The sequence below is a fragment of the Microcaecilia unicolor genome, chromosome 1, assembly GCF_901765095.1.
Source record: "Microcaecilia unicolor chromosome 1, aMicUni1.1, whole genome shotgun sequence".
NCBI lineage: Eukaryota > Metazoa > Chordata > Amphibia > Gymnophiona > Siphonopidae > Microcaecilia > Microcaecilia unicolor.
Window position 1 is genome coordinate 303,511,335 of NC_044031.1, and position 14,478 is coordinate 303,525,812.

Below are 14,478 nucleotides of genomic sequence, written 5' to 3' on the forward strand. Positions count from 1 at the left end.
GTTATATGATCTCAACATTACCACTCTGTTGGAGGATACGAAGATTCAACTGGGAAAGTGGGAAGGTCTCCCTTTGTCCCTGCGAGGTAGGGTGAATCTTATACAAATGGTGATATTCCCTTGTTGGCTATATGTACTACAGACGCTCCCGCGCCGCTTACTCCAAAAAGACCTGAAGAATATATATAGAACCTTTAGTATCTTTTGCTGGGCAAAGAAGAAACCTAAATTGAAGTTTTCTAGTATGGTAGGGGGGAGGCGGCAAGGAGGGCTCAGGATACTAGATTTGTACTTGTACAATCAAGCATGCTTACTGTGACATTTAGGAGACTGGATAGGTCAAACCAGTGTGTCTACTCCGAAAGAGCTAGAGAGGGAATACTATACCCCCTATGACTTCATTACATTGCTATACCATAATTACCTGCTCCACTCTCATAATTACCTCAGCTTCCGCCTCACCTAAAATACTGTACGTTGTTGCAACCGTTGAGAGGCGTGGAAGCTCTTGGCTAAGAGATTAGGGGGGGACCCTTCGATATCAGATCAACTGGTAATTTGGATTTCAGGCCTGGGCAAGATAACTTAACATTTCTCAGGTGGGAGAGATTAGGAATCATGAGAGTGGAGCATTTAATGGGAGAAACAGGGGACCTAATGAGTTATGAAGTGCTGCAAGCTAAGATTGGAGACATGAACTTTGCCTGTAAAGGTACCTAAAAGGGAAATAAATAAGCTTCAGGGGGAGATTATGAAATTTATATGGGGGGGTAAAGCTCCGAGAATACATAGGAAATTGATGTGGAAGTCGGTAGACTTGGGGGGAAGGGGGGTGCCCAATTTGGAATGGTACTTTTGGGCTGCACAGGTAAAGTTTGTAGTGGCATGGAGTCAGGAGGCTCCATCGGTGGTGGCTAGTTTAGACCAAGAGATGGTGCAGGGTTATAAGTTGAAGTCGGTTATATGGGCTTCAATAGAACCGAGGGTATACGGTCAAATGACAACAAACCCATTTGTGAACCATCTGTTGACCTTGTGGGCCTCTTTCAGAACCAGGTTCTGGCTAAAGAGGAAAACTTCCACAATGGCAGGTATAGGTTGGGAAACGGCTTTTCAAGTGGGAATGGGTCACCAGGTTGCAGGGTGGTGGGAAGAGGAGGGGTTGACTTGTTTCAGGGATCTCCTTGATGATGGGGAGTTAAGACCCTTAGAGGAGATCCGGGAACAGTGTGGGGGAGGTGCGGGAGATACTTATTTTTATATACAAGTCAAGCATTATATGAGCCAACAAGGGTGGTTGAGGAGGGACCCGGAAGAATATGAGGAACTTGAAAATTTGTGGGGATCATTGGGGAAAATGAGAAGAGTTATATCTATGTTGTACAAATTGATTAGAGGTAGATCTTTTGAGAAATGTGCTTATATGATAAAATGGGAACAGGATCTGCAACGGGAGTTTACAGTAAATGAGTGGAAGGCTATAGTAGTAGAAGTCAAAAAAGCTTCAAATTGTGTGTTGTTAAAAGAAAATGCCTTTAAGATATTGTCGCGGTGGTATTATACCCCGCATCGATTACATGCTATGTTCTCCTCGGCATCCTCACTGTGTTGGAGGTGTGGAGATGAGGAGGGGACTTTCTTGCATATTTGGTGGTCGTGCCGGACTTTACAACCATTTTGGAAGACAGTAACGACAAAAATTTCAGAAAGCACGAATAAGCCGTTTCAATGCACGCCACACTGGTGTCTTTTGGGTCTCGGTAACAGAAGAGGAACTAAATGGCAAAGACGCCTTAAGAGGATTTGTTTAACAGCGGCTAAGCGTGTCATTGCAATGCACTGGAAGAAACAGATGGCTCCCTCAGAGCTGGACTGGACTCTGAAACTTTCCCTGGTCGGGGAATTGGAGCAACTAACGGACAAAAGAATGGGAAGGTACAACCCATCTTCTGAACTGTGGTCTCGATTTCAGCGATTAACCCAATAAGGACAGTTGAAATAGAGCTGGGAGGGAGAGGAGGGAGGGGAGGGGGGGGAAACTTGGGGGAAAAATGAATACGTTTACATTGTTGTATCGTAATGATGCTTAATAAAAATATTCAAACATTAAAAAAAAAAAAGATAACATGAAGAAAAATCTCTGAGAGAGATGGGTATGTGGTGGTGGGGGGGGGGGGGGGGGGGGGTGGAGACAGAAAAAGACATACCAAGCATCATCCTCTGGTGCTGTTTTACTGACTTCTGGCTTTACTAGAGAATATATGGCTCTTTCCAGTAGGGTTTCACAGAAAGCCCGGTGAACCTGTACAATAGGATCCGCTGTTGGAAATAGGAAAAACAGACCTACTGTGAATCTATATGCAGATATTAGAATATGCACTTTCTGAACACAAACTGTTGCACCTCAAATACAGAAAAATATGCTTGGAGCAGCCTTGAATCTGTAACAAATAAGTGAACACAAAATGAACTGGTGACTATAAAATGAGAAATTAGATCTTACCTGATAATTTTCTTTCCTTTAGTCTTACCAGTCCAGTCAAGAACTTGTGAGTTTTGCCCACTGAGCAGCAGATGGAGAAAGAGAGGTCCTGTGTGCTTCACCCCATAAAAGGCCCCGTGCAGCCTTGGATAGTCAGTATTTCGACTGACAAAGCAATGGACTATGTGTTTTCCATTTTGCTCGAGTTGTTGTATTACTACTCATCACCACATATTACCAGTAAAACACTTCCAAAAGTGAAACTGTTAGAGAAAATTTAAGGTTAAAAATGAGGATTCTGACTGCTGATTAAAGAGTTAAAACAGTGATATATTAAAGTTCAGTAAAGTGATTTAATAAATGGAAATACATTTGGGAGGGCCTCTAGACTGGCCTGGTAAGACTAAAGGAAAAATTAGAAGCAAGACCTAAATTTCTCCATTCTTAGCAACCCCACCAGACCAGTCCAGAACCTGTGGGACATATCCAACAAACTGCCAAGATAGGCGGTATTCCAAAATCTCTGCTCAAATAATTTCCGTTCGAAACATAGTATACAGTAGTACTCCTATCTGCAGCCAATCAGGTTTTACAAATGCTACAAAAAACAAACAAAACAAAACCGAATGACTAAATCATTGGTCTACAGCTGCTGGATGGAGGTATCGCTCACAACTCTGCTCACTAGGTTGGTCTCCTCCTTATTAAATCAAAAACATATACCTACAAAATATCACCTCGGCTGCAAGGCAACAATAGAATAGAGGTCAGTTCGCTTTTCTTAAACCTGTAAGGGAAAAAAATCAAATCCATCCAACCTTGGAAAGTCTTTGGGCACATTAATGTAATTCTAAAGTATACAATAAACATGGAGCAAAAAGAGATTTGATTTACCTGAAATGAAGACAGTATATTTGGAAGCAAGGACAGAATAATTTTAAAGAAAATACCTGCTTCTGCAAACTGGAGAAGGGGATTTGTGCATGTTAAAACTTTTAGCTCAAGATGCTATTTAATGAAAAGAAAAAAAAATCATGTTGAACTACTTAAGGTTGAGATTCTTCAATGATGCTCCATAAGGAGGCTTAAGAACCAGAATCGAACCCCAATCAGGATGGGAGAAACACACTGAAGGATGACCCACCTAAAGAAGGTGCACTACATGTGAATGAAACATCCAAGAGAAACTTTGCAATTGTACTTGAAAGTATGAAAGTTGTAAGTTGAACTTTTATGGACTTCTACTTGGTGTTTCTCCTGAGGAATAGACAGATTGAGAGAAAGACTCAGAGGAAGAACCGTCTCCTCTACATGCCACTTGTCAAGATTCGCTAAAAATCTCAAACACTTAAAGTGGTAAGGTGGTTCTGAGACTAAAAACCATGGCCAAAGGCATGCTCCTCAAAACTATAGTGCTTCAAGCATGAGCAGGCAAGGGTCAAGTCAAAAGAAAAACTGGAGAAAGAATCTCTTCTACTGGAAACAGAGAATGTGGAAATGTCAGAAAAATTAGGCAGACTAACCTAAACCTCCACAGGTAGTCCAGTGCTATATTGCCCTGCAAAGGCAGAAAAAAGTACACTTATACTCAAAAACAAGTGCCTATCTGTAATTTAGGAGGTATGTCCCATCATAATGTAAATAACTTCTGCATACCTCCTTGAGCATTATTTTGGAGGCAAAAGGCAGTAAGCTCAATGCAAAGAAAGCAAGTCAAACATGTTTTGTCCATTTTCCCCACAAATCAGCCAGAATGGACATACTTGTTGTTGCAGGGCAGTATAAGACTACTGTGGCGCAGAGAGAAATGTGAAGTTCTAGAGCATCCAATCTAACTTTGGAGATGACTGGAATATATTCCAGTTTTCTAATGTAAATAGGGGAGGGGGAGAAGAAATGATTCCAGACCTTTTTATGCATATAATGCACATGCACGTATAACATGTACAAATTGCGTGCCAATGTAAAAAAAAAAAACACCTCATAATACGCATGTGTTTTATGTGCATAAAATATGGCTTCTGCAACTCTCTTTCGCTTCCTCTCCTTCTCCCCCTCTTCCCGCAATCTTCTGTGAATCCAGCATCTCTCCCTTTCCTTTCTTCTCCTACCCACTTCCCCCTGGTCCTCCTTATTTTGTTTCCAAACCCCATCCAGCAGCAATTCACACAAGCAGCATTGAGTGGTATCGAGTACCTTTCCTCTAGTGCTTTCCACCTCCACTGACACAACTTCCTGTATCCGTGGGGATGAAAAGGAAGGAGAGGAAGCAAAATATCAGATTTGGTCAGCCATGTTAAGAAAAAAATTGGCAGTGTGCTCATGCATATAACGAGCAAGGGGGTCTCCCAGTTTGCAAAAACACATTTAACATGAATGGTATATGCCTGAAAATACAACAGTCTACTTCCAGTAAATGAAAAAGTGCAGATCTTAAAGTGGGCCTCTGCTCCACTTAAACAGCAGAGATTACAATGGACAGCCTCAACCAACTGATATAACTGCCATTCCCATGAATTGAGAAAGTAAATGCCAAAACTGGAATTCTGTTTTGAATATTTTGGCAATGCAAGCTACAGAAGAAAATACTTCATATATCTCCTTATCTGATGTTCATAGTTTACCAGTACTTGCTTAACTGCCTTTACTGAACACACATTATCAAAGTGGTGTATGACTAAAATTAAAGATGGAAAGGAACTACAAAATCAGATTGGGTGTCTGAATGATTTCTGGCCTAACAAGAGAAATATCATTCAGGAAAGAAACGCAATCATCACTGCAAAAGGTGTTCAACCAACCCATGAATGTACCTATCAACCCGAAACAAATTTTGGATTGAAATAAAATCACTACCCAAAAGCCCATTGAAAAAAAAAAATTAGTTTTCGAACCTACCCAAAAACTCTGAGAAGACTGCTCAGCCCTCTGCAATTTAGCAATATCATTCCAGTGTATGACCTAGAAAAATGAAAGCACTGTCTGGTTCAGTGTTAAGGAGAAATTAGGTCTTACCTGCCAGTTTGCTTTCCTTTAATCCTTCTAGACCAGCACAGATGGGTTATGCACTCCTACCAGCAGATGTAGACTGAGAATAAACTGAACTTCAAAAAACCAGTAAGTGGGCTGTGCAGTCCCCAGAAAGCCAGTCTACGCCTAGCAAAGCAGATGACCCACAATAAAAGCAACGAAGAGAGAAAACACTCACTCCCTCAAGAAAATCTCTCCATCCACCTCTGCCACCATGATCCCCTGACCAAGGATGTCTGAACAGCTGCTGTCTACCAACAAAACAAACCATGCTAGCCCCGACCACTTCCAAGAAGGCTGGTATGGAAACTACAGCCAGGAAGAAATTAAAAAAAAAAAAAAAAAAGTAGGTTTGGATTTACTACACTATTTTTTTTGGTTTATTTAGACCTGGAATTAGGAACCCCCAAATGCTTCATATGAGATCCAGAAAAATAAAAATGCCCAAACAATCAGCCCCTCACCGCAATGAACGCAAAAAAGAATCAACTACCTGGGAGGGCCCTGTGCCAGTCTATAAAGGAAAGCAAATTAGCAAGTAAGACATAATTTCTCTTTCCATAGTGCCCCTCTAGACAGGCACAGATGGGAAGTACCAGAGCAGTGACCATCATGGGTGTGACCCTCTGAGCCCCGCTATCAGCACACTGGCCCCAAACTGCACATACTGATGAGCATACACATCCAGCTGATAATGACGAGTAAAAGAATGAAGCAAAGACTAAGCCGCCGCTCTACAAATTTCCACTGGAGAAACCAAGGCACGATCTGCCCACAAAGCTGCTAACACCCGCGGAGAATGAGCCTTCAAGGAGGAGGAAATAGGCTACTTCTTGATCAAATAGGCCGAGTCCACTGCCTCCACCCAACACGCAATAGTTGCCTTGGACGCAGCCTTGGCTTTTCGCGAACCCCCCAGCAACACAAGCAGACAATCAGAGCACTCAAACTCCTGAATCACCCGCAAATAGTGACGAAGAACCCTGCTGACATCCAAACGGTGCAAGCGCCTCTGCTCCTCTGAGCCAGCCCTATCACCCAAGATGGTCAACGAAATTGCCCGATTCACATGAAATAGAGAAACCACCTTAGGAAGGAAGGGCTCTTAGCAGGACAGGGTCTGTAACTCTGAAACGCACTGACCAGAAGACATGGCTAAGAGAATCACTGTTTTTAAGGACAAATCCTTTAGCGTACAACCAGCCAAGGCTCAAAATGTGCCACCACCAGGACAGACAACGCAGGATAAGGTCCCGAGGAAGAATAGGCTGACGAACCGGCAGCTGAATAAGACATGCTTGTCACGAAATGCCTAAGCACTATTTCTAGCGCCCACCTGGGCTTAACCCTGCGGCCACCTGGAGGGTCCCACCCAGCACTGCCCAGGCTCGTATGCACCTATGTACATGCTTTTACACTGGAATACCCCCCACCTGCTGGGTCCCGCTTGTCTCTGGGCGAGTCTCACACCCACAAGTTTATTCCCCGGTGGTTTCTAAGGACACTGGGGCCAAAATCTCAGGAGTCCCACAGTTCCTAGAAAACACCCACAGACCAAGAACAAAAACCACCAGTCTAGGACAACAGAGCTAATAAACTAACAGGTTTATTGTCAGAAAAAGGTGGAACAGTGAACGGTGAAAAGGTGTAAACAGCAAACAGGTAAAAATAACAGGAATCAACATTAAAACTAACTAAACACTTTCTTACTACCCAAGTAGTACGCTGGGGAGTTCACAAAAAATAACTGCTCCCAAGATTTGAACAGGGTCTCGGTTAAGAGGTCTTCACTCACCATACTCCCTTTCTGAGACTAGAGAATTCCAGCACATTCAGGCTGGATCTTGCACTTCAGAGCTAATCAGAGCCCAGAGCATTAACACTAAGGGGTTTCTGGCCAAGGGCACTGCAGGGTTACTCTCCTCCAGGGGTTTTCCTCTTTTCCTGTGGAAAGATAGAGGTCTGACTTTTCAGCTTGTTACAGCTATAAAACAGAGGATAGACACCACCTGCAGGCTAAACAAGGGAAACGAATTGAAGGGGAAATATAAAACATTATTACAGGTCACAGGCAAGAAAGTCTCCTGTTTTGCCACAGTGCTCCCCTAAGGAAGTGAACCATATTAGGAAGGAACCCCAGAGGACACCCCTGAACCAAGCCCTGAAAACAGGCCACAACTGCACCTTCAAAAAGGATAAAACGAGACCCTTATCCAAGCCAGCCTGCAAAAAAATTAAGGATTTGAGGCACTGAAGCAGCACAATAGAACGATCTTCATACCAGTCCTCAAAAATGTTCCAGATGTGAATATATGCGAGAGAAGTCAATCTCTTCTTAGAGCTCAACATAGTGGCAATGACTGGACCAGACTGGAAAAACCTTTTCATCAAATGCACCCTCTCAAGAGCCAAGCCATAAGCAAGAACGAAGCCAGATCATCCATGAGCACCGTCCTCTGAGACAGTACATCCGCCACCGGCGGCAGCTAAAGCAACTCCTCTACCAGAAGATGAATGAGATCTCCGTGCCACGGTCTGCGTGGCCAATCGGAAGCCACCAACATCACCAGGCTGGCATGTCACTGAACACATTGAAGAACTCTGCCTATCAGGGGCCACAGAGGAAACACATAAAAGTAGGTTGTCTCTGGGTCAATGCTGCACAAGCGCATTGAGACCCTCCGTTGGTTGAAGAAGCAAGAAACCTGAGCACTGGAAGCTGATGCCATCAAATCCATGACTGGAAGGGTCCAGTGTTGCACTAACAGAACAGATAAAAGGCCTACGGACTCTGTTTCCACTCTCCTGGGTCCAAGAGATTCCTGCTGAGAAAACCCATTTGTACTTTGTCCATGCCTGCCATGTGAACTGCGGACAGGCCCACTAGATGATCTTCTGCCCAGTCAAGGAACAGAGATACTTCTTCTGCCACGGACCGGCTCTTTGTGCATCCCTGATAACTGACGTAGGTGACCGCTGTGGCGTTGTTGGACATCACCCACACTGCCTTGCCATGGAGAAGGGGCTGGAGCAGGAGAAGAGCCAACCTGATCTCTCTCAGTTCCAACACATTGATCAACGAACTCTCCTCCAGAAGTGACCAAGCACCTTGTGCCACTCAACCAAAACAATGTACTCCCCAGTCGGAGAGACTGGCATCCGTCGTCACCACAATCCATTGCGGGGAGTCCAGACTCGTGCCCCCTGAGATGACCAGCCACCACAGCAGACTGTGTCTCATCAGCCCCCGCAGAGAGAGCCAGTCTTCCAGGTAGTGCAAATGCAGAGACCACCGGGATAGAAGTGCCAACTGCAAGGGTCTCTTGTGTGCACTTGTCCACTGAACCACTTCCAACGAGGCAGCCATGGCCCTCGGACTCCAGAAGAGACCAGACCTGAGATTGCAACTTCTGAATCCTGGTCTCCAGGAGAAAAACGCTGCCTGCTCTGGTATCAAAACGAACCCCCAAATACTCCAAGGTTTCGGATGGCTGAAGATGACTCTTAGTCAGATTGACCGCCCAGCCCATGGGCTAATGCTTTTAAAATGAAATGAAATAAAGAAAAAACGCAGTGCCTGGTTCTCTCTTCCCAATACTCCCCTTATCTCCCGACTACTCTCAACACCCCTGATGTCAAACTCCCCGTATCTGACAACTTAAAGATACTAGGAGTAACGATAGACAGCCATTTATCTTTTGATAACCACGCTAAGCTCACCACAAAGAAAATGTTTAATATGATGTGGATATTGAAATGAGTGAAGCCTTATCTCCCACTCAACACTTTCCGGAACCTGATACAGTCTACTGTTATTACCCACGCCGACTACTGCAACAGTATCTTTTTAGGATGCAAAACCCAAATACTGAAGAGACTCCAAACTGCCCAAAACACGGCTGCCAGACTTATTTTTGGCAAATCAAAATTCGAAAGTGCATCACCTCTTCAAGCAAAGCTTCACTGGCTCCCCATCAAAGAAAGGATACATTTTAAGATCAACACAATGACCCACAAGATCATCCACGGCAAATCCCCTGGCTACATGAATGAATTGATTGACCTCCCTGCTAGAAACAGATTATTTCTTCACGAACTTATCTTAACCTACACCTTCCCAATTGTAGAGGAATTAAATACTAGACCTACTACGCATCCAGTTTCTCCTTTTTGGGCAGCCAGCTTTGGAACGCTATACTCAGACCAATCCGATTAATAAACGACTTCTTGCCCTTTAGAAAAATGCTGAAAGCTCATCTCTTTAAGCAAGCCTACCCAAATGCCCCAACCTAATCTTGCCAACTTCCACCTCCAATTCTGTTCTGACTTAAATACCAACCTCCCATCTTTCTCTTTCCATCTCTCCTTAATTTTATCCAGTGGTGTGCTGGTAAAATTTTAACAACAGGCTCTCTTCCCGGTCCACCTCGGCGCCCCCCGTCCACCACTGCACCCCCCCCCCCCAATCCACCTCTGCGCCCCCCCTCAAAAAAAATTGCAGAGCTGGCTATAGCTGGGGGGGGGGGGGGCAATGCATTACTCTCTCCAGGAAAAAAAAAATTAAATGATCCCAGGTTCCAATCTAATTCATGTTTAATATGGGATAAAATGCCATAAATAAGTAAATAAATATAAACTTTTAATGTTCAGCACCTGATTCTCAAAGTGGACTTATTCCAAACACAATAATGAAAATAAAATTATTTTTTCTACCTTTGTTGTCTGGTGACTTTGTTTCTCTGATTATGCTGGCCCAGTATCTGATTCTGCTGCTCTCTATCTGTTCCCTTGACTCCGTTTCCAGGGCTTCCTTTCCATTTATTTCTTTTCTTTCCTCCTTTCTTCTTCATTTCTGGTCCTCTGCAGACTTGACTGTACAGTGGATCCAGCTTCTGCCTATTTTCTCCATCCATGTGCAGTTTCTCTCCTCACTTCCTTTTCCCTCATCTAATCTCCTTCCTCTATCTTCCCTCCATGTCCAGCATTTCTTCTCTCTCCCTTCCCTCCATCCATGTCCTGAAACTCTCCTCTCTCCCCTGTCCTCCTCTATCCATCCATACCCAGCAATTCTCTTCTCTCCCCTGCCCCCCTACCAATCCATGCCCAGCAATTGTCTTCTCTCCTCTGCCCCCCTCTATCCATCCATGCCCAGCATTTGTTTTCTCTCCCCTGCCCCCCTCTACCCATCCATGCCCAGCGATTCTCCTCCCTCCCCTGCCCTTCCCTCCCGCTCCCATCCATGTCCAGCGATTCTCCTCCCTCCCCTCCCGCTCCCATCCATGTCCAGCGATTCTCCTCCCTCCCCTGCCCTCCCCTCCCGCTCCCATCCATGTCCAGCGATTCTCCTCCCTCCCCTGCCCTTCCCTCCCACTCCCATCTCATGTCCAGCGATTTTCCTCCCTCCCCTGCCCTCTCCTCCCGCTCCCATCCATGTCCAATGATTTTCCTCCCTCCCCTGCCCTCCCGCTCCCATCTCATGTCCAGCGATTTTCCTCCCTCCCCTGCCCTTCCCTCCTGCTCCCATCCATGTCCAGCGATTCTCCTCCCTCCCCTGCCCTTCCCTCCTGCTCCCATCCATGTCCAGCAATTCTCCTCCCTCCCCTGCCCTCCCCTCCTGCTCCCATTCCATGTCCAGCAATTTTCCTCCCTCCCCTGCCCTCCCCTCCCGCTCCCATCTATGTCCAATGATTTTCCTCCCTCCCCTCCCTTCCGCTCCCATCCATGTCCAATGATTTTCCTCCCTCCCCTGCCCTCCCATGTCCAGCGATTTTCCTCCCTCCCCTGCCCTCCCCTCCCGATCTCATGTCCAGCGATTCTCCTCCCTCCCCTGCCCTCCCGCTCCCAAACATGCCCAGCGATTGCCCTTCGCCCCCACCGTCTCCTCCCGCTCCCATCCATCTTTTTTAAATACCTCCTCACCGTTGAAGCGCCGCGTTAAAGTCCTGCTGCCTGTCTCTAGCTTTCCCTCCCTGTTTGCTGCAGTTCGCGTGAACTTCGTGCCCTTAGTCCCGCCTTCTGACGTATGACATCATACGTCAGAAGGCGGGACTAAGGGCACGAAGTTCACGCGAACTACAGCAAATGGAGGAAAAGCTTGGGCAGCAGCAGGGTTTTAATGCGGCGCTTCAACGGCGAGGAGGTATTTAAAAAAGATGGATGGGAGCGGGAGGGGACGGTGGGGGCGAAGGGCAATCGCTGGGCATGTTTGGGAGCGGGAGGGGAGGTAAGCATGGCGCCCTCCTGCCATGCTTACCTCCTGCAATGGATCCGGCTCGCCCCAAACAACAACCGGCTCGCAAGAGCTGTCAAAATTTAACAAGCGGCTCTTGCGAGCCGGAGCGAGCCGGCTCCAGCACACCACTGATTTTATCCCTCCTTACCCTTTCTCCCAAATTACACTATCCTATCTACCCTCTTTTATCCTAGTCATATATTATCTAGCTCAACTTATCATACACTACTAAGCCCAACTTTACATTGTTTTCTACTGTTTTATTAAAATTCTATTAACTTTGTATTTCAAATTACTATGTAAGCCGCATTGAGCTTGCATTATTTGGGAAAGCGCGGGGTACAAATGTAATAATAATAATAATGGACTGCAGCACATGCACTACTCGGGCAGTAGCCCCGACAATCCCCTGGTACAAATTCACTCGAATGAGCCAATCGTCCAGATACAGATGCACCAAGATGCCCTCCTTGCACAGAGCTGCTGCCACCACCATCACCTTGGAGAATATGCAGGGAGCTGTGGCCAAACTAAAAGGGAGCACATAAAACTGATGCCTCTCCAAAATTACGAAGCAAAGGAAACGCTGATAAGCTTAGTGAATAGGGAATGTACACCTCTGTTGTCAGATCCAATGATGACAGAAACTCTCCGGACTGCACAGCCAGAATAACCAAGTGCAAAGTTTCAATGTGAAAAGAGCACCTGAAGCGTGCAATTCACTTCCTACAGATCCAGAATAAGCTGGTAGGAACCCTCTTTCTTTGAGACCACAAAATAAATGGAATAACGACCACGCCCTGTTCCACATTCGGTGCAGGACCCACCGCCCATAAGGCCACCAGCCGATGAAGAGTCTGCCGAACTGCCTGCACTTTCCATGGAGGGGGGGGGGGCCCAACAAATAGACACCAAGAAAGCATCCGCCAAGGGAAGGGCAAACTCCAGAACATAGCCATTGTGGACAATCTCAAGCACCCACTGATCTGAGGTAATATGGGGCCACTCTTTGTAGAAGTCCCGCAGCCATGCCCCCATGGGAACCAAGGGCTGGACCCCAACACCTTCACTAGGCAGAACTTCCCGAGTCAGTTGCCGAGGGCCTGGAATCCTGGCCTCCTCGACGGTCCCCCTGAAAGGGCTGCGCCCTCGGAAAGAAACGACTACACTGAGGGCCACCGCCTCTACCAGGCCTATAGCGACGCGTCTCTAAACCTAGATTTCCTGGACACGCCTCTCCCAACCACACAAGGCTTAGCCTCTGGAAGACAAGGAACCTTAGTCTCCCCCAGAATCTTGACCAGCTTATCCAGATCTTTTCCAAATAACAAGGAACCATGGAAAGGAAACTTGCTGAGTTTAGACTTTGGACGCTGCGTTCACCACAACGACTGCTGGGCTACCATACCAAGAGCCATGGACTTAGACGCACAGAGCAGATCATACAGTGCATACAAGAAAGACGTGCCCATCTCCAATATGGCAGCCTCTTGATCCATCAAGGCCCAATCATCTGAGTCTGTCCAAAACACACTCAGCCCAACAAAAACAAGCATGCACTACCAAACCCCCACAAAGAGCCACCTTCACAGCCAAAAGCGGCCACATCAAAACTCTGCTTAAGCAGAGCTGCCAGCCTGCGATCCTGGGGGTCCCTAATGGCAGTGCCAGCATTCATGGGCATCATATTCTTCTTGGTGAGAGCAGAGACCACAGCATCCACTGTGGGCGGTTGCAAAAAGTCCCATTCCTACTCCATAATGGGATAAAGACAGACCATAGACTTTGCAATACGGAAAGGAGCATCAGGAGAAGCCTATAGTGCTTGAATGACATCCTAAATGTCCTGATGCATGGGAAAGAACTGAGAGGACTTTGAGAAGCGGATCCACCATCCTAGATGCCTCCGGAGTAGACTCCTCAAACTGCAGCACCAACAACACCTGCAAAATGAGTTCCTGCAGCGCCTCCTAATGAAAAATACGTAGCACCGAGGGGATCCTGGGGGTCCTCTCCTGGGGGGAAGCTCCTCCTGCCAGGCCTCGCCCCCCACTGATTGCTCCTGGTCCCCGAGATAATCATCCTCAGATCAGGCCGGCAAAGACTCAAACACAGGAGTCAAACAATCCACGAGATCCTCCTCATCCTCTCAAGCCCCTAACAGCGCTTAGATGGAGGCACGGAAGAGGGTTCTCCCTGCAGTGCAGCCTCTGTTTGCTTTAAACAAAAGGCCTTCTATGCGGAAAAAACAAATTCAGGAGGAAAATCAACTCCCAAGAGACCCAGCAGAGTCCCAGGGGACGAGACCAGTTCCAAACGCGGGGGAAGATCAGGGCTGGATGCACTAGAAAACAAGGCTGCCGCCCAAAGCAGCTCACCTGACGTGGTGGACACCGAAGCTGGTGCTGCCACCTCTCTCGACTCCACACTACCAGCCTCAGACTGCTATGCAGCCATTCAAAAGAAGTAGTGACCTGAGGATTCACCCCCCGGCACTGACAAATGGCGCAGCACTTGAGCCACTGACATCACTCCCCGAATATGCGGTAACCCCGCAGAGCTACACACAGAAGAGAACCACCGAGGCATCAAGAAGCAGAATGCAAAACGCAGGAAAAGGCAAGAACTCCTTGACAATGCTGTGGAATGACTTTTTTTTTTTTAATTTCATTGTGTCCTCTCTTTTTGTTTTGTTTTTAGGACACAGCCCAGAGAGATGTGACTAAGGCAGACT

The 14,478-nt window shown here is 46.5% G+C and overlaps 1 protein-coding gene across 2 annotated transcripts in view; it reads right to left on the minus strand.

The window, feature by feature from the left end:
* Positions 1-14,478, minus strand: part of SREBF2 (sterol regulatory element binding transcription factor 2) — a 169,734-nt gene that overhangs the window by 29,633 nt on the left and 125,623 nt on the right. For both annotated transcript variants that reach the window (XM_030207728.1, XM_030207720.1), the window contains exon 13: positions 2,208-2,319. In XM_030207728.1, coding sequence (XP_030063588.1) covers positions 2,208-2,319 — 112 coding nt within the window. The remainder of the gene's footprint in view (positions 1-2,207; positions 2,320-14,478) is intronic.